General features: G+C 41.9%; 2 protein-coding genes across 2 annotated transcripts; both read right to left on the reverse strand.

Annotated features, from left to right (window-relative positions):
* Positions 1-204: 204 nt before the first annotated feature.
* Positions 205-18465, reverse strand: LOC306988786 (uncharacterized protein; the record flags this gene model as incomplete). The annotated part of the gene is made up of 8 exons (XM_079593935.1): positions 205-334; positions 412-482; positions 16401-16478; positions 16819-16896; positions 17332-17388; positions 17619-17675; positions 18084-18170; positions 18399-18465. 8 exons carry the CDS (start codon positions 18463-18465, stop codon positions 278-280), a joined length of 552 nt encoding a protein of 183 aa, XP_079450061.1. The 3' UTR covers positions 205-277.
* Positions 10632-14554, reverse strand: LOC306988464 (uncharacterized protein). The gene is made up of 2 exons (XM_079593465.1): positions 11671-14554; positions 10632-11510 (listed from the first exon to the last, which is right to left on the reverse strand). Exons 1-2 carry the CDS (start codon positions 14337-14339, stop codon positions 11060-11062), a joined length of 3120 nt encoding a protein of 1039 aa, XP_079449591.1. The 5' UTR covers positions 14340-14554; the 3' UTR covers positions 10632-11059.
* Positions 18466-26183: the final 7718 nt, after the last annotated feature.

Here is a 26183-nt window from a genome sequence, read left to right on the forward strand (position 1 = left end):
TTTTTTTTTATTCCTCAAACTGCCTGGAAAAAACTAAGAAAAAAACAAAAAAAGGATCACTTCAAGGGATTGCAGTGGACCAACATTATCTCTTCAGGCATTCGCACAATCCATCCCCATTGCAGTTTTGCTTTTAGAGGCCACAGGGTCAAAATACAAGGATCAACCAGGAACACACCTGCTTTTAAATGCTCTGGCTATTGCCTGTTCACTGACTGCCCCGTAGAAGTTGATGTTGTTGTGCACAGTGAGAAGACGCTTAAAGCACAGGTGTTGTTCAGTGGTGACATGGTAGTTCACAGTAAAACAGAGCTGCAAAGGCGACCAGTAAGAGCTGATGAACAAAAGGAAATACATCAGCAATTACAAACAACACTACCAAGGGCACTCTATCTTAAAAAAATGGAAAACCTTAGAGAATCTGTGGTAGAGTCTGGCTGTCGAGATGAGGCACCATCGCCAGGTGTTCTGAAATCCATTTCCTGGAGACAAAGAATCAAAGACAGGAAACATTAAAATGAAACACTCAGTCTCCAGATGATGGTAGACGAAAAAAGAGATGAGCCAGATGAGGTTATCCAGAAAGTGATCCTCCATCCTAAGGGTGTGATGCTTTGGTCGAAGAAAAGCATTAAGATATTCCACCAAAGATGTAAAGAAGACATAGTCTATCTTGATGCAACAGGAAGCATTGTGAAGAAAAGCAAACACAGCACAGGTCCTTTTTATGTTTACGAGCTGGTGGTCCGAAACCCAAATAAGGGTTCCTCCCCTTTTCCAGTAGCTACGTATGTGACCTGTGACCACACCACCTCATCTGTAATGTATTTTCTTAGTGCTTTCCAGACAGATCATGCCAAGCAATATGGACACAAAAACATCAGTCCACTCATGATCATATGTGATGGATCCATGGTCCTCATGCAATCAATCTCACTCGTCTTCTGCCAAACTAACCTCAATGCCTTGCTCCAAAATTATTTTCAAATATTGACTGGGAAAGGCACCACTGAAGACCTCAGTCTTCCTATTGTCCACCGCTGTTTAAGCCATATAATGAAGAATGCTAAATCCCTGTGTAAGAAGCAGTAAGTAAAACCTTTAATTATATATATATTGATATATATTTTTTCATAAAACAGATAATCATATTGATGGCAACAAATTATTCATGATGAGTTATGACAATGTTGTTATTTTTATTTCTCTCTCAGTGCACCCAAGAACTACAAGCTGGCCATGCATGTTTTTGGACTTTTGACCACAGCAAGTTCCATTGTTGAGTTTGATGAAATGCTCCTTAGTAGCACTGTCATCTTCTCAAGCCCATGCAGCTCTGAAAATGTTGAGAAGCACTTCAACAACATCCAGACTTTGTTGACCACCATTGGGAAATCAGTTGTTGATGACAGCAGCATTGTTCCTGAGGACCTTGAGGTACACAGTAAACATGAAAAATGTCTTGAAATCATGTCTTCTGTTAACCTGATTAAAATCACTCATGTGGACATCATGTCAATATTCATATTTTAGGACACCTTCAGTCAGACGTCTTTTCACAGACATTTTATGGAGGTCATAGGCTCTGCACCCCTCGATAAAAAAGGGGATCCAAATGAGTACTACAGTGAGACATTCATCTCCACTTTGGCTGCCTACTTCTTGCCTCATGCAGCTCTTTGGACAAGCATGATGCTGGGTCAGTTACACTTTTGTTATTGAAAGAGTCACTCAGAGAAAAACTAAAAGATATCTTTGGTTAATACAATAGTTTAGCAGTCAAGTTGTACTTGACATGACCATGTAGTAGGTTTGTCAGATGTCTGTAGTTCTTTTGGCCCCATAGCCAGGTATGGGCATAGTCAGCCCATCAAATGCTTCCTCCAAGGACATTTTCCAAATCTACTAATCACATTCACATTAAATTTGGGTAACACTTTATTTCGATAGTCCACTTTAGACATTCTACTAACTATAAGTAATTCACGAGTAACTTGGCAACTACAAGTCAACTCATTCTCCTAACCCAAACCCTAACACCTACCAGTCTACTGACAGTCTACTACAGTCTACTAATACTCTAATGACAGTTAGTTGACATGTAGTTGAAAAGTTACTTATAGTTAGTAGAATGTCTAAAGTGACTATCGAAATAATGTGTAACCAAAATTTGTTATGCAAATACATTATTCATGGGGTGTGGATCTTCTCAATTGTGGTCTCATTATAGTTCCTCTGCTTTCACCATCATGATAACTTTCAGCTTTTTACAAAGGTTGTTTTAAGTACTGTGTAGATACAATCTAGAGTATGCTGAAAAGTTTCCCTAAAAGATGACCAAACAAGATGTAAAAATAATATGTTATACTGTATCTTTAGGGGACCTGGGCAGGCATGGTGAAGGACCTCCATACGATCTATTCTCAAATAAATTTTCAAAGATTTCAAAGAAAAAATGCCAGGTGTGGAATAATTTGGATGAATATATGCAATCTAGTGTTTAAATGTCTGAACCTATTACTTTACTCTGAGTCCTTAGTTAAGATATTATAGCCCTTTTATTGTATTATCAGAATTTCACTCAGGACAATAAGACTCAAGGAATCATGGAGAAGAGTCAGTGGGATTTGAAAAAAATTCGCTTTAAAGGAAGACGACTGACCAGACTTGATGACTTCATAACGACCTACAAAGACACACACACCGCACTTTTACGGGAATTTGGCGATGCAAGAACGTATCACTTAAAGAAAGGTAAAACAATCACATTATGTTGTATTTAAATGTCTCTTGGTAAATGTTATTCTTCTTCGGAAAAAAAAATTCACAAAATACAGACATATGAGAAATTGCTTTTCTGAGGATGCATTTTACATCCCTGCATCTGTCCAACTGTCTGCCTGTTCACCACCTACTGTAATGCAAAATAATAAAATGTATTGGCCTTATTGGGTCATTATCATCACATTTGGACTGCAATTCCAAGTCTTTCATAAAATTAACTGAAACTCCACTACAACAACAAAAAATAACTTGTACAAATATATATGAAGTCTACTATTAATTTAATTTCATAGGAGCACCGTATCCTGAAGGAGAAATGGAGGCAGAGAAAGCAAAACAGAAGAGGAGTCTATGTTACCTCCATCAATAAGCCATTTCAATTTTTTAAAAAAAACAGCGGTAACATTAAGCACATTTGGATACATTACTCAACAATTAACACAACTAAAAAAATAAAAACTTTTTTTCCTTTTCTTTTTTTAATAAAGCAGATGCCTACAGCTCTAGGGACACCCAGCACACCTTCTGACAGCCAAACACCATCAGTGGCAGCACAGGACTTGAAGACAGTAAGCCAAGACAAAGATGCTTTTGAGGTGAACTTGACTGTACTGTCATTAATAGTGTGCACTTACAGTAACACTCTAATGTTAAAAGTGTGCATTTTGGTCTGATGTGTAATGAAACAATTCGATAGAACCAGATTTTGGATACATTACTCAACAATTAACACAACTTTCAAAATAAATATCTTTTTTTCTTTTCTTTTTTTAATAAAGCAGATGCCTACAGCTCTAAGGACACCCAGCACACCTTCTGACAGCCAAACACCATCAGTGGCAGCACAGGACTTGAAGACAGTAAGCCAAGACAAAGATGCTTTTGAGGTGAACTTGACTACTGTCATTAATAGTGTGCACTTACAATCACAATAGTTTGACAATCAAAAGTTATTTATGCCAACAATTCACAAAATAAGTTAAAATATATTAAGAAGCTTGTGAATTTAAATATTGTGATTTCCATCTTTGTGAAATTACTAATAATAAGCTAAACACAGATTTATCAAAAGAAAAAAGTTGATCTCATCCACAGTCCTAAAGTGGAAACACACTGACAAAACAATGTTGTGAGGGAGAACGGAATACTAAGTGAAAGGGGAGTTCACACTCACATTCAATTTGAGGGGGTAAAGTTTAATGCGTATTTAGCATGCTGTCCGGGGGGAGGGCTCCGAGCTCAGAGTTTGGCCCCAATCCAGAGTACTCCCCCCGTATGTAAGTGGTTAGGACTAGAAGTGTGGAGAAGGGGCGGTGGAGGGATGCTGTTAAACTGTCAATGAAATTAGGTGAGACTGCTGAATCTATATATACCCTTTTATCGTTGATTCACGAGTTCACACTTTCAAATAAGTTAGATAGAATACATAGTATGCATATTTGGCGTGCTGTCCGAGGAGAGGGCTCCGGGCTCGGTATTCGGCCCGAACCCAGAGTACTCCCCCCATATTGCTGGTTTAGGAAGTAACCAGGCGAGTGTGAGGAGACGGGGTGGTGGAGGGATGCTGAAAAACTGTCAAGGAACATTGGTGAGTCAAATGAGTATGTATATAGGTCTCCACTCATGCTGATTGGATGGACCTGTTGATTACTGATTGTTGACAGCTGGTTGGAGTAATGTGATAATTGGATCAATTATTTGAACGTGCTCCTCCCGAACTTTGTTAATAAAACATCATTTGCTGAGTGCTCTTCACTTGTGTTAATTATCTGAAATTTTTTAATTGGAGCTGCCTATTGAGGTCAAATAATTCACATTAAAATAAATGTTTCTTTATGGTGTTTATCTTATAGGAAGGGCGGAAACCACAACGAGCACAAAGGCAAAAGTCCCATGGACCCCTTTGGATACGGCACTCACCAAAGGACGTGATCCAAGCCACTAAATTGGTGAGAGAGGTAGTGCTAAAACAGAGACAAATGCTAAGCATCCTGCACCCACACACTTGGCTCAGCAGTGATGAAGTGGATGCAGCTTCTTTTTACATTTCGCAGAAGTTCCCTCTTATAGATGGGTTTCAGTCGAGCCTACTGTATCAGACTCTTCACCAAGGAGGTGTGGTTGGGACACCACAGGCACCATTTGTCCAAATACTTAATATAAATGACAACCACTGGATAACAGCAAGTAACCTTTTCTGTGGACCCAATGAGCTTTGTCTTTACGACAGCCTCAACACCATCATTAACCAGCAGACCAAACAAAAACTATCTTGGTTGATTCGTCCAAAAACACCCCATTTCGACATTCAAAAGCCTGCCGTACAAAAACAGCGGTCATCAAGCAATTGCAGACTTTTTGCATTGGCTTTTGCAACATTATTGGGCGATGTTATCAAACCAGAGGAGTGCCAGTTTGTGGAAAAGAACATGAGACAAACACTATACAGAGCATTCCAAAACAAAAAGGCTCCAGTATTTGCTTACAAAAAAAACCAGCAAAACCTGAAAGGGAAACAATTCAAGTGGAGGTTCACTGCATCTGCAGGACCTCACACTACAACGAGGTGATGGTGCAGTGCAGCAACTGCAGTAATTGGTACCACCCCAATTGTGTGTCTGTCCTACACAAAGCGCTGGACACCACCGCAGAAGAGTGGAACTGTGACATCTGCACTAATCATGTGTGATCTGACTTACAGATCACATTGTCATGGGTAATTTGTGCTGCAAAATACATGTTCATGTAATAGTGTTAGTAATGGAGTTCATTTATTTCCCTTTACCTTAAGCTTCTAAAGAATAAATTAAGTTAAGTTTTGGTTCACAGAAATTCTGGCTGGTGAATTGTTTTCTTTATTGCTTTTGCAATATGCAGCATATACAGTATTGGTCATCTGGCAGGTAATTATTAAATAATAAAACAGTAAAACAACATGAAAATCACCACAGTGGTAGACAGTGAGATGTAGAACAGGAATCATTTGGAGTTTGCAGAAAACAATTTGATTTCGATTTTTTATGAATTTATTAAATATTGCTTTGCAGCCAGGTATACAGTATAGGATTTTGGCAGGTAATTATTAAATAATAAAAAAGTAAAACAACATGAAAATAACCACAGTGGTAGACAGTGAGATGAAGAACAAGAATCTGGTGGAGTTTGCAGAAAACAATTTGATTTCGATTTTTTATGAATTTATTAAATATTGCTATATAGCCAGGTATACAGTATAGGACTTTGGCAGGTAATTATTAAATAATAAAACAGTAAAACAACATGAAAATAACTACAGTGGTAGACAGTGAGATGTAGAATAAGAATCTGTTGGAGTTTGCAGAAAACAATTTGATTTCGATTTTTTATGAATTTATTAAATATTGCTTTGCAGCCAGGTATACAGTATAGGACTTTGGCAGGTAATTATTAAATAATAAAACAGTAAAACAACATGAAAATCACCACAGTGGTAGTCTGTGAGATGAAGAACAATAATCTGGTGTAGTTTGCAGAAAACATTTTGATTTGCATTAATGAATTTATTAAATATTGCTTTGCAGCCAGGTATACAGTATAGGATTTTGGCAGGTAATTATTAAATAATAAAACAGTAAAACAACATGAAAATCACCACATTGGTAGTCTGTGAGATGTAGAGTAAGAATCTGGTGGAGTTTCAGAAAACAATTTGATTTCGATTTTTAATGAATTTATTAAATATTGCTATATAGCCAGGTATACAGTATAGGATTTTGGCAGGCAATTATTGAATAATAAAACAGTAAAACAACATGAAAATCACCACAGTGGTAGTCTGTGAGATGTAGAACAAGAATCTGGTGGAGTTTGCACAAAACAATTTGATTTTATTATAAATATCTTTTAAAAAGTCTGCCGACAACCAAACGCATACACATTGAGCCTACCACGCAACCTCGTGTAGAGGCGCAGTATGTTTTTAAGCGTAGATGGCGCGACCGCGCTTCTCAGAGGCGCAGATGGCGTGACCGCAGTGCTATACCTAATAGCAAAGCTAACAGTTAACAGTTATGGTGGACAATGTAGAACAAACGCCATATTATGTATACGCGATGACTAATACTAATAACTGCATTAAAAATATTAAAAAGTGTACAAGTCAAATGGCTAAAAAGCATTTGATGCGAAGCTAATTTAATTCGCTAAATTAACGTTAAGTGGCTGAAACATTTATATTTTCGACTTGCGAACTAAATATAAACATAAATTATCAGAACTCACCTTTAAATGTGGTCTTCTTCAAGTTTGATATTTAAAATAAACCCTGCTTGGACCGCTGCAGTCGTGTAGCCTGCTTCCCGCTGTCAGCTCGGAAAATTCTATAGCTGAAGTGATTTCGACCAATCAGCGTCTTTGTTGCTATGCCAAATACTCAACACAGCAACCAATCATGAATGAAACAGTAATTGCCTATCACTGTACCCTTGATGTTAGAACAATATTATGTCCCTATGAATTATGTACCTTCACTTCAGTGTACCTTTTTTTTCTGAGAGTGAATTTTAACTAAATTAACCATGTTTTTTTGAAAAGGTACAAAACTGTTATTTGAGGAACATTATTTGCACCATTGTGTACCTTTTTTTCTGAGAGTGAATTTTAATAAAATTAATCATGTTTTTTTTTTAAAAAGGTATAAAACTGTTCTTTGAGGAACATTATTTGTACCATTGTTTAACTTTTTTTCTGAGAGTGAATTTTAACAAAATTAACCATGGTTTTTACTATGGTAAAACCATGGTTAATTTTGTTGTTACTATGGCTTTACTACAAAAACCATGGTTCATTTTATCGTTACTATGGTTTTACCACAAAAACCATGTCTAAACCAAGGTTATTGTAGTAAAACCATGGTTCATTTTGTAGTTACTACATAAACCATAGTTAAACCATGGTTACTACAAAACAAACCATGGTTACTACAAAACAAACCATGGTTACTACAAAACAAACCATGGTTACTACAAAAAAAACATGGTTAAACCACGGTTATTGTAGTAAAACCGTGGTTCATTAACTAGTTACTATGGTTTTACTACAAAAACCATAGTTAAATCATGGTTACTACAAAAAAACCATAGTAACTACAAAAAAACCATGGTTAATTTTCGTAAGGGTAGCCCATCACACCCAGGCGATTTGTTATTTTTTAGTTTGTTTATAGCTTGCTGTACTTCTTCAAGTGATATAGGCATGTCACAGTGCTCTCTATCCTCTTCGCTTATCATCTTCACTGAAAGGGAGTTAAAAAAAATTATCAGATGCAGTTGGACTAAATTGAGAGCTATACAAGTCTTTATAAAATTTTGAACAAAACTCTGATATTTTACGATGATCTTCAGAGATAGCTCCATTAATATTCAACTTACTGATACTTTTGTTGGTGAAACGATATTTCTCTAGACTAAAGAAATAACGAGAGTTTTGTTCACCTTCCTCTAACCACTTAGAGCGGGATCTGATAAAGGCACCCTTTGCTTTTTGCCGATACATTTCATCAAGTTTGATTTGTGAGTAAGATAACCATTCTTTTTCCTCCTTTGTTAGGGAGTCAAATTCTCTGCAAGATAATTTTGTTATATTAGAGACAATCTTTAACTCCTCCGCTTTCCTGGCTTTGACTGTTTCAGCACCAAACTTTCTTAAATATTTTCCTATCTCATATTTGAGCAGGTCCCAGTTGAGCCCAAAACAGTTTTCTTTGTTTGCTTTAGACCAATAAAGTGAAATCATATCCTTAATCTTATATTGAACTACCCCATTTTGCAAAGCAGAACAGTTGAGCTTCCAATAGCTTGAACGTGTGGGAAGTGTAGAACCAGCTGAGCTATTAAGAGATATGCATATGGCTTTATGATCAGTTAAGGGAGTAGGGCAGATGCTAACATCAACTCATCCTTGTTTAAACTGTCAGATATAAGCCAATAGTCCAGTCGTGATTGCCTAGAGCCTGATTTATTGCTCCAGGTATACAATCTGCTATTAGGATTTTTCTCTCTCCATATATCTATCAGTTTAAATCTTCTTATAAAGTCAGTCAAGTATGAGTCTGAACTGTTATGCTGAGAAGGTGGATTTTGATCTATAGAACCATCTAGAATAATGTTAAAATCACCTCCTAATAATATGAACGCATTTGGGAATCTAACCAACCAACCTGTAAAAATGTTTTCAATAGACAACAAAAGGTTCACGTTTTCTTTCTTGGTATTATACCCATAAATATTAGAAACTAAGTAGGTTGAGTCATTGAGTTCAATAATTTGGCAAATAAAGTGACCGCCTGGGTCACATTGTGTGGTCAAGACATTTCCATTAAACCTGTTATTTAAAGAGGCTACCCCAGCTGAACGCTCTGTTCCGTGGGAGAGCCATATAGTATTTCCCCATTGAGACCTCCAAAAGTTAGAATCGTCCTCATTAGAGTGAGATTCTTGAAAATAGACAAAGTCTGATTTGAATTGTTTTGCAAACAAAAATAATGCTTTTCTCTTGACACTATTACGAAGACCCCTGGCATTTAGTGAGACAATTGACAACATTAATAAAGACAAAAAATAAGAACTATGAAAAATAAAGAACTTAACCTTAGAAGGCCTTGGTTAAATACTACTAGTGTTGATAAGCAACAAATGGGCTGTCCAGATCGGCACCATATTTAGCATTATAACTCAGCACCATAATATAACCTTAACATCACTCACGTAAAGGAAGAATAATGTTCTATATCATAAAACCGTAGAAGTAAGAAACGTATAAACATTATAACCTTTCTTCTTCTTTTTTTTCTGAACCAGCAGGAACTTCACCTGCTATCTAAGTAACACAAAATTTTACCCTGAGATAAAACAATTCAGAATAATTATCCTGGAATGACCTGAACACGAGGCACTTATTAGGCAAACCTTCTGATCTAAGCTTGACAGATCACAGATGAATTTCCGAACCGTTGACGAATCCTTTTCCTCCCACAAAATAGGCCGTTTTTCCTTCATCCCGAGCTTTCTTTATGTGCGGCCACAGTTTTTGTCTGTTCTCTCTGTCCTATTGGGTTAAGTCCTCTGAGAAGCGAAGACCGTTGTTTTGGAGATAAGAGTTGCTTTTTGCTGCTTTCCAGACTGCATCCCTGTATCTTCGAGAAATAAATCTCATGACAACGCCTCTAGGTTTCGTCTGATCTTGTCGGAGTTTTCCCGCCCGGTGCGCGACGTCTATAGCAGCAGGGATCCTTTCCTTTTCCTCCGGTAGAATCGCCTGACAAACACTGGTTACTCGAGCCCGCACATCCTCCTCCCTGTCCTCTGTCAGCCCTTGGAGCCGCAGGTTCCACCGGCGGCTGTATCGTTCCAACTCACTAACCCGGTTCATGGTTTTCAGAGCAGAATCCTCGTTCCTTTGCACCCTCTTCTCAATATAAACCACCTTTGCATTTAAGACTTTAATGTCGCCGCGTACAGATTCCACCATTTTTTCGAGGGTGTCGCTCCTGTTGTTAATAAGATCAGCCAAGGAGCGCACTGCATCGTCTGAACCGAAATCTCTAGTAAAAGTTGGTTTCTTATGGAGCGGAGGCTTACTTGGCGTTATGGGCAAGGTCGGGAATGCTTCTTCGTATGGCGTTCCGATCGGTTCTTTAATATGACTTTGCAGCACGCACTCGTCTCAATGAACGTCTCACTCAACGTCTTAATTTTTTTTTATTCTGCTATTTATTCCATTCATTTTAAGACGCAGACGTGACGCAGACGTCACTCTGACGTCACGTAAATCACGCGTAGCTCTGTCACGAACACACACAGGAAAAGGTAGATCCAAGCGCAGTATTTATTAGGGGTAATCCGTACTCACAAAACAGTCCAGGCAAGGGTCAAAATCCATAAAGGCAATCCGAAGACACAAGACAAGAACAAGGTACAGGCAACAACAGAAACGGAAGTGTGGGGACATTAACAAGGACTCCGTGACAAACACTGAAACTGACAGGGTATATATACACAAGTGCTAACGAGGTGAAGAGAGACAGCTGAAGGAAATGTACAATCAGTGACAGACAGGATTATGGGAAGTGTAGTGAAAATGCCTAGACACCGTGAAAACTGAGACCTCTAATGTTAAACCCAGGGAACCACCAGACACTGTGACATAACCTCCCCTCTACGGAGCGGCTACCAGACGCTCCAAGACCACAAGAAACAAACAAAACAAGAGTCCAGGCGGGAGGTGGAAAGGCGGAGGATCAGGGGGTGGGATGGGGGGCCAGGTCCATGGAGGGGAACAGGAACAAGGGGGAACGGCTTAAGCGGCGGCCAGGGCGAAGCAGACAATCCATCGGGCGGCCAGGGCGAAGCAGACAGTCCATCGGGCGGCCAGGGCGAAGCAGACAGTCCATCGGGCGGCCAGGGCGAAGCAGACAGTCCATCGGGCGGCCAGGGCGGTGAAGACCCCTCGGGCGGCCAGGGCGGTGAAGACCCCTCGGGCGGCCAGGGCGGTGAAGACCCCTCGGGCGGCCAGGGCGGTGAAGACCCCTCGGGCGGCCAGGGCGGTGAAGACCCCTCGGGCGGCCAGGGCGGTGAAGACCCCTCGGGCGGCCAGGGCGGTGAAGACCCCTCGGGCGGCCAGGGCGGTGAAGACCCCTCGGGCGGCCAGGGCGGTGAAGACCCCTCGGGCGGCCACGGCGGTGAAGACCCCTCGGGCGGCCACGGCGGTGAAGACCCCTCGGGCGGCCACGGCGGTGAAGACCCCTCGGGCGGCCACGGCGGTGAAGACCCCTCGGGCGGCCACGGCGGTGAAGACCCCTCGGGCGGCCACGGCGGTGAAGACCCCTCGGGCGGCCACGGCGGAGACGACCAGGGTGAAGACGACCACTCGGGCGGCCATGGCGGTGAAGACCAAGGCGGGACAGGGACAGACCCTGGCTCAGGAACTGGAACAGGAACTGCAACAGACACCACCGGCTCAGGAACTGCAACAGACACCACCGGCTCAGGAACTGCAACAGTCACCACCGGCTCAGGAACTGCAACAGTCACCACCGGCTCAGGAACTGCAACAGACACCACCGGCTCAGGAACTGCAACAGACACCACCGGCTCAGGAACTGCAACAGACACCACCGGCTCAGGAACTGCAACAGACACCACCGGCTCAGGAACTGCAACAGACACCACCGGCTCAGGAACTGCAACAGACACCACCGGCTCAGGAACTGCAACAGACACCACCGGCTCAGGAACTGCAACAGACACCACCGGCTCAGGAACTGCAACAGACACCACCGGCTCAGGAACTGCAACAGACACCACCGGCTCAGGAACTGCAACAGACACCACCGGCTCAGGAACTGCAACAGACACCACCGGCTCAGGAACTGCAACAGACACCACCGGCTCAGGAACTGCAACAGACACCACCGGCTCAGGAACTGCAACAGACAGCGGCTCAGACACCGGCTCAGGAACCAGGACGAGTAACTGGGACGGTCCCGGCAAGGCGAGCAGCTCGGGCGGGGCCGGCAGGGCGAGCAACTCGGGCGGGGCCGGCAGGGCGAGCAGCTTGGGCGGCGCGGCAAGGATGGCAGTTACCTCCGGGCTGGTCTCTGGGTTAGAACCCACCAGACGACCCGATGAAGAGGCTCCTCTCCTTCTCCGTCTCCGGACCACCGAAATCGGAACAGCAGACACTGGCTCCGACTCAGGAACAGCAGACACTGGCTCCGACTCAGGAACAGCAGACACTGGCTCCGACTCAGGAACAGCAGACACTGGCTCCGACTCAGGAACAGCAGACACTGGCTCCGACTCAGGAACAGCAGACACTGGCTCCGACTCAGGAACAGCAGACACTGGCTCCGACTCAGGAACAGCAGACACTGGCTCCGACTCAGGAACAGCAGACACTGGCTCCGACTCAGGAACAGCAGACACTGGCTCCGACTCAGGAACAGCAGACACTGGCTCCGACTCAGGAACAGCAGACACTGGCTCCGACTCAGGAACAGCAGACACTGGCTCCGACTCAGGAACAGCAGACACTGGCTCCGACTCAGGAACAGCAGACACTGGCTCCGACTCAGGAACAGCAGACACTGGCTCCGACTCAGGAACAGCAGACACTGGCTCCGACTCAGGAACAGCAGACACTGGCTCCGACTCAGGAACAGCAGACACTGGCTCCGACTCAGGAACAGCAGACACTGGCTCCGACTCAGGAACAGCAGACACTGGCTCCGACTCAGGAACAGCAGACACTGGCTCCGACTCAGGAACAGCAGACACTGGCTCCGACTCAGGAACAGCAGACACTGGCTCCGACTCAGGAACAGCAGACACTGGCTCCGACTCAGGAACAGCAGACACTGGCTCCGACTCAGGAACAGCAGACACTGGCTCCGACTCAGGAACAGCAGACACTGGCTCCGACTCAGGAACAGCAGACACTGGCTCCGACTCAGGAACAGCAGACACTGGCTCCGACTCAGGAACAGCAGACACTGGCTCCGACTCAGGAACAGCAGACACTGGCTCCGACTCAGGAACAGCAGACACTGGCTCCGACTCAGGAACAGCAGACACTGGCTCCGACTCAGGAACAGCAGACACTGGCTCCGACTCAGGAACAGCAGACACTGGCTCCGACTCAGGAACAGCAGACACTGGCTCCGACTCAGGAACAGCAGACACTGGCTCCGACTCAGGAACAGCAGACACTGGCTCCGACTCAGGAACAGCAGACACTGGCTCCGACTCAGGAACAGCAGACACTGGCTCCGACTCAGGAACAGCAGACACTGGCTCCGACTCAGGAACAGCAGACACTGGCTCCGACTCAGGAACAGCAGACACTGGCTCCGACTCAGGAACAGCAGACACTGGCTCCGACTCAGGGACTGGAACAGACACGGGCACCGGCTCAGGCTCGGCAGGCGTGACGTGAAGCTCAGGCTCTAGCTCAGCAGTCTCAGCGGAGGGAGATTCTGGCCTGGCGGTCTGGGAAATAGATAGCACTGAGACTTGTGAAAATCTCAGACTATAGGCTGCTCGGACTGATCTCAGTGGCTGATGGGCCAGCTTGGACACCAGTCCATTCCACCCTTGGATGGTTCCAATGGGAGTGATTGTGCTGGCTGATGGTGCGATCTGCGATGGGCCACGCTCCGCGGCCGACGGAGACATTGGCTCGGCGATGGACATCCTGTCCGGGAACACAGGTGCAGGGTCAGTCCTCCCATCAGGAGACGCAGGCATATCCCACTGACTACGATGACGAAGATAATCTGTGAACCCCCAAAAGTCCAGAATCTCCAGCCCCTTCAATTCCCACTGAGGCAAAGGGTCATCCAGACAGACATTGAATAAATCCTTCAATGCTGCCTCATTGTAGTCCATACCTCTAGAGAGTGTCCAAAAAGTCTGAGCCAGACAATCCACCGTCTGGCCCTGCTGGCGTAGGGCCATCAAATTTTGGACTCGTCCCCTCCTCTCCTTCTCCGTCTTGGGGGAAGAGATACGAAACCCCATAATGCTGGATCTTTAATGTGACGGAGTCCTTCTGTCACGAACACACACACAGGAAAAGGTAGATCCAATTGCAGTATTTTATTAAAGGGTAAATCCGTACTCACAACCAGTCCAGGCAGGGGTCAAAACCATATAAGCAATCCACGTACGATGACAAAACAAGAAACAGGCAGCAACAAGAACAGAAGTGTGGGGACATTAAACAAGGACTCCGTGACAAACACTGAAACTGACAGGGTATATATACACAAGTGCTAACGAGGTGAAGAGAGACAGCTGAAGGAAATGTACAATCAGTGACAGACAGGATTATGGGAAGTGTAGTGAAAATGCCTAGACACCGTGAAAACTGAGACCTCTAATGTTAAACCCAGGGAACCACCAGACACTGTGACAAGCAGTGAAGTGTCAAGTCAGACGTTACACGTCATTCACGTGTGGCAGTGAAGTCATTTATTATAATTTTCTCTAACACGCAGTGCAGTGCGCCAGCGATTGCGATCGATTCTTTAATATGACTTTGCAACATGCACTCGTCTCACTTGCGTCTGCATTGTAACGTGACGTCTGCGATTTATAGGATATTTATATATAGGATATTGTGTGTGTGTGTGTGTGTGTTCTTGTTTAACCCACATTTTGAGGGCCAAATGCCCCTACAAAGATAGAAATATGAAGAAACAAAATTGATATAGGCTATTTCATTTTTATAGCTTATTGTTGGGGTTGTTATTGTGTTTTAATTTTTTTTATAGTTTTAAAAGGCCTATAGGCTACAGCACTAAACTAGAAAAGAGACAACTCGATCGCACAACCACTGTTTCTGTAGATCCTTTAAATAGAAGAATAGAATTGAAAAATACTATTTTTATTTTTTATATAATCCGTTTATAAACCGTTCTCACGAATTCTCAAACTGTTCCCTCGGTTTAACAAATCGTGCCCACGGATTAATAACCCGTATTAAACATTTAAAATATTCACAAATTAATATGGATTTTTTATTTTTTTTATTTTACTGGTTTTCTAATGCCAAATTTATTTTCCCCGCAGTGCTGAATGAGAATAGCCATCTCTGGAACCATACAGAGAGGTGATTAGGTGGTTTATAGGCTAATGATACTAAATGTGTCTGAAAAAATAACGAGGCATTTGAATAGTTTTTTATTAATAAACAAGTAGGCCTATTTTGTAAATCAGTGTCGGCTGCAAACATATCTCCATCTCCGCTGTAAAGCAGATGCGCCTTTATAGAAATGCACCGTTCACGGATTACATAATCAGACAGTATTTGCTTTCGATTCGAATTTGTTAGTTTAAAAGTGGACATTTCAAGCTTTATTTTGTTTCAGTTCATTTTTGAGACGCGCTCATGTTCACGGAGATCATGAAAGCGTGCCTGATTGTTTTCTTTTATTTTCTGTATGACCATAAATTATGAGTATTTTAAGTTGTTTACTTTCCACTGTTGATAGGAAAATACAAGTGTTCGCGCCCGTGCCTCCGTGCCATGCAGTGCGCGCTCCACACCGCACAAACCATTGGATATGCGTCAAAATCTCGTTTGTTTGTTTGTGATAATCAAATAAAACCCTGTATTATTATTGTCTAACCTTTATTATGACTGACATTTGACCAATTGCTTTGTTCCTTTTTTGGATAAAAGCGTCTTCTAAATATTGTTTGTTCTTTATTTATTTGTATTTTTTGTCATTCTTATAAATAACAACGAAATAACATAAGATAATCCTACAATATAAGTGCAATAAAAAGTCGATAAAGTGCAATTGTGATATAGTGAATTTTATGTTTGTTAATTTCTAATATTCTAGAATTGTTCAATGTTGTTTTCTTGATGTTGTTAATATTGTTTAAATGCTTGTGCTTTAGGTAAACAAAGTAAGAGCTACATATGAGTCACACTGTCTAATATTCGCGCAACTTTTGAGCAAAAAAAAAAAAAAAGTGCATTCATCTTTTGCATGACGCAGGCCATAAAATTAATGCCGATGGGCCGGATGCGGGCCGCCTGTTGAGTACCTCTGCACTAATATGTCTTACTTTGAGGGGTCCTGTGTGGAAGGCCTGGACGGGATAGAGGGGTTTCACGACACTGCGGCATGTTTGTGTTCACAGACACTTGAAACACAACAATTAAAAAGGTTAAAACAAAGATTAATGATTCTTTCAGGTAATCAGTGTCAGATCATTTCGGATTCAGTCAGAATGACCATATGAAGCTCAGAGAATGACCATATGCTGCACAGCTTAGCCTACACCAAAGAACCAGTGTAGAGAGAGAGAGAGAGAGAGAGACAGAGAGAGAGAGAGAGACAGAGAGAGAGACTTCCTACGCAAATTAAAACCGAAACAGGCAGCCAGCTACTCTAGTGACTACTCTGTCTCAGCCTCTAGACTACCATAACACAGAGTAAGAAGTACAGACACATAAAACACATCATACACTAATATGTCTTACTTTGAGGGGTCCTGTGTGGAAGGCCTGGACGGGATAGAAGGGTTTCACGACACTGCGGCATGTTTGTGTTCACAGACACTTGAAACACAAAGATTAATGATTCTTTCAGGTAATCAGTGTCTAGCCTACACCAAAGACCAGAGAGAGAGAGAGAAAGAGAGAGAGAGACACAGAGAGAAAGAGAGAGAGACAGACAGACAGACTTTTTTTCCTACCCTTAAAACCGAAACAGGCAGCCAGCTACTCTAGTGATACCAAGTGCAATCTCTGTCTCAGCCTAGTAGTAGAGTCATTGTCTTTAATCTAAAGATACCTGCTGGCTAGCCACCATGCTCTCGGGTCAAACTAACTTGACTGTATGTAGTTTTAAACTAAGACAGCTAGTCTGATTGCAGGAGAACAGACTAGATTAGACTGGACATGTAACCGCACTGAGTGTCTGTGTGTGACAGCTTTAATTGCTTACAAAGTTGTTTTACAGACTCTGTTCTGTCTGCGTGTTAATTAACTTACATTCAGGAGAGCACATCCCTTCATCTGGTGTGTTTTGCTGCCAATCATCTTGTGGCACTAGGAAATACAGAAAAAGGCCCGTTACACAAAGAACAGCATCACCCAGGTCCAACTAACAGAGCTAAACGAGTGACCCCACAGCAGTGGTTCTCAAACTTTTTCTGTCATTTTTGTCATTCCCCATTTTGTATAGGACTGTGCTGTGTGTGTGTGTGTCTGTGTGTGTGTGTGTGTGTGTGTGTGTGCCTGTCTCAGTGTGTTCTCCATCTGCATGCTAAATAGCTTACGTTCAGGAGAGCCCAGCCCTTGATATTCGGCTTCCTGCTGCCAATTAACGGTTGTCACTATGAAATTTATACAATTAGATGGTGAAACTGCCAAACAGGAATTATGCTTTTTGCTCTCAAACTTTTCAAGTGCGCTTACAGCCACAAGTTTAAAGACCCAATGCATCACATATTTAACGGAAACTTACATTCAGTAATAAGAAGGCCCTCATTCACTGATGTAATCACTTAAATGGAAAAACACATTAATGCTGGTTACACACAGTTCGGTTTCTGCTTTTCTTGCATATTGGTGTAAATGTCCTCCTGCGGACTGGCCTCAAATGGCCCAGATCCAGCTTGATTTTAAAATCTGGCCCTAATTCATTTGCTATTGAATTACTCTGAAATTGATACTTTTACTACCTCAGTCTGATGTTCTGAGAAAGAAGTGCAGTATCATACATTACATGTAAAATATCTTACTATCGTTAGTCCTCTGAAGGATCCCTGGAAGAGGGTGGCGTGGAGGCTGCTGCAAAGCACACAGGCCTTCGTTATTATCTGGTGTCACTAGAAAATACAGAAAAACTAAATTATTGGAGTGAACATTAAGTCAAGATTATCACAATTAGATAAACTAATGTCCAGCTTTCTTCTTACTGACACTTCAAGAAGATCAAAAAAAGGTTACAACAGAAAGATCAAAAGGCACATCAACCATAAGATTTGCACCTTAGATATCTACATCTGATATTCGCTGTATGAGAACTGCAGCATTATACACATAAAATGTCTTACTTGGCTTGCTCCTTTGTTGAAAATTTGGGTGGGCCAGAAAAGGCTGCTCCCTGTTTGACACTGTCATGGCCATTTAAAAAACATGTTTAAAAAAATTTTTAAACACAAAGATTACAAATTCTTATCAGGCATAATTACAAGTATGAGCATGTAATTAATTTTCTAATGGACATATGGAAACTTAAGGTCAAAATAGTTATCCCACTTGCCAGCTCTGATGTTGTTTCCAGCCATAGGTAGGAGGGGAGGGGGAGGAGGGTTTTTTTTTGGAAGTTTTTTTGGAAGTTTTCTTCTTTGCCTGTGATGTTTGTGGTGGGCATGATGCAGGGGATGATGGTGGGGATGATGGTGGTGATGGTGATCTGAGTCGCGATGGTCTGTAAATGAAAAGTTTTTACAAAGATTAGTTTACATATTGATCACATCAAACAAAGAGAAATATGACATGGGTGACATACTCTATGTGTGATTACAAAGAGGATGATCAAAAAGTCAAACAACATATGCTCACTTTCTCCGCTGGCGAACTACTGGCGGCTCCTCTTTGTCTGTGTTCAGATCAGAGGTGTGGCAGGACAGGCCCCACCTCTTACTGAGACTTTCAAAGCAGTCTGTAGGCAATGTTTAGTACTGTATGTTACCAATTAATTCAATATCACAACATCAACATAGAAAGTACAATGAGTAACATCAGAACATCTTAACCCCCACCCTTACTTGTCTCATGTAGTATTCGACAAGAGTACTGTTTCCATCCTTTAGATGGGTTAGGTGATGTCCTCTTTAAAATACTTTGGAGTATTTTGTAGGAGTCTTTATATGGAGGCCACCAAGCCATGCCTCCATCATGTTTGCCTGAGTGATAAAAAAATACCTTTTATTGACAGTGATAGACAGTTGGCAAATATCTATACCAACATAAATCATAAAATTTGCAACGTTACAGCACTCAGCATTAACCTGATGTTGACAATGGAGTTCTCCTGTAGCCTTATCTAGGTCAAAGAAAAAAATGTTCTACTACATTGCCCTGGCCTACCTGTAAACCATTCCCTTGCAACCGGTCCACTCGCTCCTTCATCGAAGGCCACTATAAGGTATAGGCTTTCCTGATGCAAAACTAATAGTACAGTAAAGGTCAAAATAGTTTAAACATTTTAAATTCGTTAACGACAGGTTAACGAATAGGCTATAGAAAACACCACTACATGATTAGTGCTAAGTTCATCTCTTCCGTTTTAGTCTAGGCTTATAGCCTAAATTCACTTCATCAGTGAATTTTGACGAGACATAATGACTGTGATCATAGTGTGCTAACGAGATGAAAGCGCAATGTTCACGCTAGGCTAATATAGGCTAATATTACCATAACTTGCAAACGATCTACAACTAATCGTTCATTTTAAGCCCTGCTTAAAGGACAAAGGCAACTTTCCACCAGTTTTTTTTTTTTTGGAAGATATTTTTACTGATGGGCTGAACAAAAATCAAAAGTTCACAGTAGCTGCTTCTTCTCATGTATGAGTATATGATAATAAAACATGAAACTTAAAAATATATGTCTGCACTTCTTGAATATACATAACAGTAAAACAAGTGCATAAAATTTGACTCTTCATCTTATGTACAAAGTAGAGCAATATTATTTGGATTTTAGACACATTTCATATACACCTACATACAGCAAAGGGGGGCTCGCCCATAGCGCAATCAAGGCTAGGAGACTACACCACTGACTACAACAGAAACAGTTGGGTCACTCAAAGACAACCTGCTGACCCATGGCAACATGTTGAAATGATTTAAACTGGACTCAGTGCACATGTAACAGGGGCATAGCAACAAACTGTTGTTCCATGAGGAATTACATAAAGCTTCTCCTCTACTTGTCCAACATTACACAGCTGTGTCGAGTCTGACAGACTGTCCATCAAATACACACCAAACACTGTTGAGGGTTCAGGGTTCAAAACTTGACTGCTGGGCAAAGGTTGAGTAGAGTAGGTAAATGTCCTTGTTGTCTGAAATGATATTTCTAATTTTGGCCACTCTACCCTCTATACTGACATAGCAGTTCGCCCTGTCTAATTTCAGTGTGAATTGCTCTGTTTTGTACACCGAGTACTGAACAGCATCAGGAAACATGGCTGGCAGTGGTCCATTTACATGTTCCCTTCTCAGGCTCAAGCCTACCACCCGTGGCACTGGGGTGGTACCCCTCTCGAGGATCCGCTTCACTACCTGGGAGCAGGGAGATTGTGGCTTTCGAACCATTTTCTTCATGAAATTCTCAAACTTAAACGCACTGAAACAATCCAGTGTTCCATGCACCTTGGCATCTTGGGCAAGGTGCACAAGATTGTGTACATTGTAAGAAATGTAGGTATCACCATACATCTTCCTGAAGTGCAGCACAAAGAGAACAAGGGCATTGTTCGCATAGTCTGTGTAGGTGGCAAACAGCTTTTTGCTAGAGAGGATCAATATTCCCACAAACAAAAGCAGGAAGTGCTTGTAAACTGCTGCATGCAGAAAGGACTTCAGGAGCACAGGCCCAGTGTAAAGCAGGAGCTGCCGGAACTCGGACGCCTTCCACCTGTCTATCTCTTTCAGTGTTCTTGGCCGCCGGTTAAATTCTACTGGTGTGTATCTCCTTACGTTCTCTAATTGTTCAGAGAGCATATTCACCTGTCCACTTGAGAGCCTACATGACAATGGACCCTTAAGCCAGAGGTAAACTAGACGCCTCATGACTCCCAAGCAGACAAGGTGCATGAAGTCCAGAGGGAAACCACTGACCAAGCCTAAAGAGGTGGCAAGAAGGGGTGAGGACCCAAGGTGATGAGCTTCATCAGTCATGTCGATGAAGTCCTCATCTCGTCGGAGGGGTGCATCAGTGATGGGGAAAACCACACGGTTATTCAAGTATTCACCTTCTTGGGTGCACTTTTCACACGCCGAATAACCAGTGTGGCCTTTAACACACTTCAAGAACGCACGTGCTGGTGCATCACAAACCATGGCCTCCAACTTAAGAGACAAGGGAATTTCTTTGAAGAAGAAGCCCTTCTCCAAATTGTTGATGTCCTCAACAAAATCCTCCATGTACTCATAAAGTTCAGGTTTCCCATTTCCAGCAAAAAGGGCAATCACAAATGGCTTATGGTTGGGGAGGTTTTGGACAAACCCAAGTATTGGCCAAAATTGAGTTGATGAACTTCTAAACAATGTCAAGCCATCGACATTGATCTGAAATTTAAGGCACATTCCACTGGTCAAGTTACTACGATATGCCACTAGGGTCGACCTCATCGATGGCAGGATCCCAAAGTAGTGATATGTCCCGCCAGCCTTCTCTTGGAGAGCCATTACTTCAGATCGTGTGGTCTTCAAAAGAGTACGAGCATCTAATGGCAGCGATGGGTGATGGCACTTAAGAATTCGCAATAATTTGCTCAAAGCACTGTGTGTAACATTTTCTTCGAGTGCCCATGTTGTCAATTTATCTTCTAAATCATTTATCTTTGTTTCACTCTCAGAATCAGAATCAAAGATCAAATACTCATCAGACAAAATTGACACTGAATCTATCTCTTCAACATCACATGGAGAACCTTCAATGACTCCATCTTCATCAATGACTCCATCTTCATCAATTACATTATCTCCATCCAGAACATCAAATTCAGACTGAATGGAATCCAATTGCTCTTTTACTTTTGCCCTGGATTTACGTTTCCACGTCCAGTATGATGGTTCACTTGCCATGCTTCAGATATAAAAAGAAAACAAAACAAAAGAAAGAAAACAAAAAGAGAAGAAATCAGAATCATGCTCCCAAGTTCGAATCAAGCCACAAGTCCTGCTGGAGTTTGATTCAAATAAACTTCTGGACTTCAAGACTCTTTTACACAGTCATAAACTCTAAGAACACAGGAGCAGCAAACAGGATAATGGTAATTCATTCACTTAGTTTACCGAACATCTAGCTATGTCTACAACAGTAACGCAGAATTTTGTGATGCGTCTTTTTAACTCCCACATGACCTGCATCATTATGGGCAGTTGTCTACACCATTTTGCGCAGTGACGATGACACTACCACCTGCAAGACACGTTCATCAGAAAGTCCACTGCCCAGTGGGCATTTACACATTAGGACACCATCTCCAACCACATAACCATGCATGATATCACAGGTTTCAATGTCATTCACTTTGGCAAATAAAGGCAGCTCTGTTAAATCTCAAGCGTTCGCAAACTGCAGTTGCATATGCGCGCTTTCTTGCTGTTGTGTTTAAGGAGGCGGGTTTGTGCTCTATTAACTTGGACTGTTACCATGCTCTCTGTGTTTGATTATTAATGCCTGTGCATTCCGCTGTGCACCGGCTAAATAATTGTGATTTAAATTTTGACCTAAATTATGGTTATTATTCCATTATTGAGCAGCACAGCAATGAAAACGGCAACAGCACAGCTGAGGTGTACAATACATCCAGTAAAAACAGCTGTTCGGAGTAACTGTACATTGCTGTGAAACATACATAGTAAATGTAGGGAACAAACAGGGATATACATTTTGATTAAATAAGGGATTGATGAAGCAGTGGATTTCAGTGTGTAAGGTAATGTCTAGGCTAGTTAGATCCATCTGCTCATATATTGTGTTCCTGATGACAAACTTCACATGACTGAGACCAAAGTGAACTTCAGCTAAGAACCAAATTATAGATTAAATGTTAGGGTGATGATGCTCACTGTGTACCTGTGTTGGAGCTGTAAACTGGACAGGATCTGGAATATGATTGGGGCTGAACATTGCCTGTGGAACAGATAATCATATTATATGTAGGGAGCCTTAGTTTATATACAATTTGAGGACCCTGCAATCAATATGTATTAGACCAGGTTGTGATCTAATATGTAACCACTGGTCCCTCAGATTCAAAAGAAAACCAGCCATATGGTCGATATGTGCCAAACTTCACCTCTGCTATGACTCTCCCTGCTATGGCCAGCGAAGTGGCAAGCTAATTATGCTAACATTAACGCTTGCTGAAAACACATCCCGTTAAAGCATTTTCTAACAACAACAGACGTCATAGGATACAATATCTGATTTAAAACACTTCTACAATGAGTTTACTTATGTGTTATCCTCTAAGTTAGCCATAGATATATAACGTTACAGTAAGTTAGCAGCCAAGTTAACCAGATAGCTTGAGAAACATCTTGTGTAACTTAAACGTTAACGTTACTATCTCCAAAAAGTTAGCCTACACCGGATTATGCATTCTACCAAATATCATATCATATCTTATAAAACGGTTAGTTCCAATTCTTGATTCTGATTGGTCAATAGCCGTGTTTTATTCACGATAAAACACAGCTATGACCGCTTCACCCAACTGTTCTATGCATAGACATGTATAAAGGCTAGATGGCTTACCGGCGCTGAGAGCCAATGGGACCCGACGACGTCACACGGCGGCCATCTTAGGACAGCACCGCTCGTCCAGTTATAACATTAAAGTCTATTGTGCATGTAGTGCTGAAATAACTATATTTTGCTCAATTTTCAACCGATTTTCAAACGGCTTGGTGTGTCATAAACGTCAGGGATGCCATGAAACACACAGCTACGCTGCAATGTTAAGCGTTTCTCAAAACGTGAAGCTACAATTTAAACATCGGCATCAGCACAAATCATAGCCACGTAAGGTTTGTAATAAACCAAACCGTTTGTAAATCCGTCAAGAATTCAGCAAGTTACGAGCATTTGTCACTCACCTTCCGTCCACAGCAGCAGGGAGCAGCAGCGCAGTCTCCTGACCTAAGATGGCCGCCAAGTTGACGACACAGCTGACTCCGCCTTGAGCCATCTAGCCTTTATACACATAGACATGTATAGAAAGGCTAGATAGCTTACCGGCGCTGAGAGCCAATGGGACCCGACGACGTCACATGGCGGCCATCTTAGGACATGACCGCTCGTCCAGTTATAACATTAAAGTCTATTGTGCATGTAGTGCTGAAATAACTATATTTTGCTCAATTTTCAACCGATTTTCAAACGGCTTGGTGTGTCATAAACGTCAGGGATGCGGCTATTTAACTGCATAGTTTGTGAAAAATTAATTTAAAAATCGGCATCAGCACAAATCATAGCTACGTTATTAAGGTTTGTAATAAACCAAACCGTTTGTAAATCCGTCAAGAATTCAGCAAGTTACGAGCATTTGTCACTCACCTTCCATCCACAGCAGCAGGGAGCAGCAGCGCAGTCTCCTGACCTAAGATGGCCGCCAAGTGACGACACAGCTGACTCCGCCTTGAGCCATCTAGCCTTTATACATGTCTATGTTTATACATGTCTATGGTTCTATGTATCACTACACAACACCCATAGCAACCACTCTTAGCAACTTAAACACATGTTTGATCTCATCGATATTGTTCACTGAAGCTATAGTAGAGTATTGTGAGAGATCGAGTAAGCGAGTGTACCTGCATTTACAGTAGACATAGCATTTTCCTTCAGGTCAGTCCTATATATTCATAATAAAAAAAATTCCCGTGCCCATAGTCATCTGTCAGTTGCGTCTTCCTTCTCCGTGATCACAAGTTTGAGTCCTTTCAATGTAAAGTCTCCTCTACTGACTGACTCCGCTTCGCGTCGTGTCTAACAACGCCCTTCAGCCGTGACTTATTCACGATACAGGCATTTTTTACCATAAATAGTCAATGCAAATCACCTTATGAATGCTGCCCTCATATTAATGAAGCTGGCATCCAATTGTTCGTTCGTAAGCTAAATGCGCCCGGCCATTAAACACAAGCCATTGGCGTAATCCTCTTCCAGCATTGCAATCACGCAGCATTACACACGGGGTCACCGCAGCATTTATATATTTTTGCAGCAATTATATCGTACACTTTGCCAAAATCACGGCATAAATGAGTGGTATCACTAAAATAAAATAAATATGTGTTTTCCTTATGTGCACGCGTCTGATATATATGCGGGCTCTTCTCCAGCAGCACAAGCGTTCTCCTCTGCTCTATAAAGAGCAGACATATAAAAATGAATAATTTTTATTTAAAACATAAATAGTACCCTAATTTCCTTTTACCTAACAGACTTGCATTAACTTGCACATGTGTGAGTTAATATTTATTTTAGTTTAATAGGCGAACACTTTTTTCTTCATGCCGATTTTGTTATGAACAACATAATTAGGACTATTATAACAATAACATAGAGAGAAACAATTGTCCAGAAGCTTAAAGGACAAGTTCGGTATTTTACACTTAAAGCCCTGTTTTCAGATCGTTTCTGATGAAATAGAACGGTTAAGATTAAAATTTGGACAGATGCTGCTGTCCCGAGAATTTTCGGTTTCTGTGGTAGCACCCCAATTGGGAATTTACATCATTAAAAGAAGTCTTTGAGAAGTCTTTAGTTGTCTTTGAGGATAATTAAAACACATACTTACTGTACAAAGGCAAAGGCGCAGTGTAAAATGGCTCTGAAAAGAGCCTTTGGGGTGTATGTAGCTCCTGTTGAAAAAAAGAAGAAACATTAAAAGGATTTTCATGCAAATGCAAATTGCAAATGCCTTTGTGAATTAATATGCACTCAGTTTTAATTTATATTTATTGACTATAACAGTATGTTAAGAACATGGCAAATCAGAACTGTATGACAGATTGATCACTTACAAAAATCTGATGAAAATCGATCACTGAAAAAACAGAAAAGACAATTATTCTATTTTGTTTCAA

Source organism: Phoxinus phoxinus (genome assembly GCF_949152265.1).
Source record: "Phoxinus phoxinus genome assembly, chromosome: 20".
Classification (NCBI taxonomy): Eukaryota; Metazoa; Chordata; class Actinopteri; order Cypriniformes; family Leuciscidae; genus Phoxinus; species Phoxinus phoxinus.

Excerpts from the sequence above, each read along its gene's own strand:
- LOC306988464 (XM_079593465.1), bottom strand. The coding sequence starts at position 14,339 with ATGGGGTTTCGTATCTCTTCCCCCAAGACGGAGAAGGAGAGGAGGGGA. Across the intron at positions 11,511-11,670 it reads GAGTGGTCGTCTTCACCCTG|GGGTCTTCACCGCCGTGGCC; the intron begins GTCGTCTCCGCC and ends TGGCCGCCCGAG.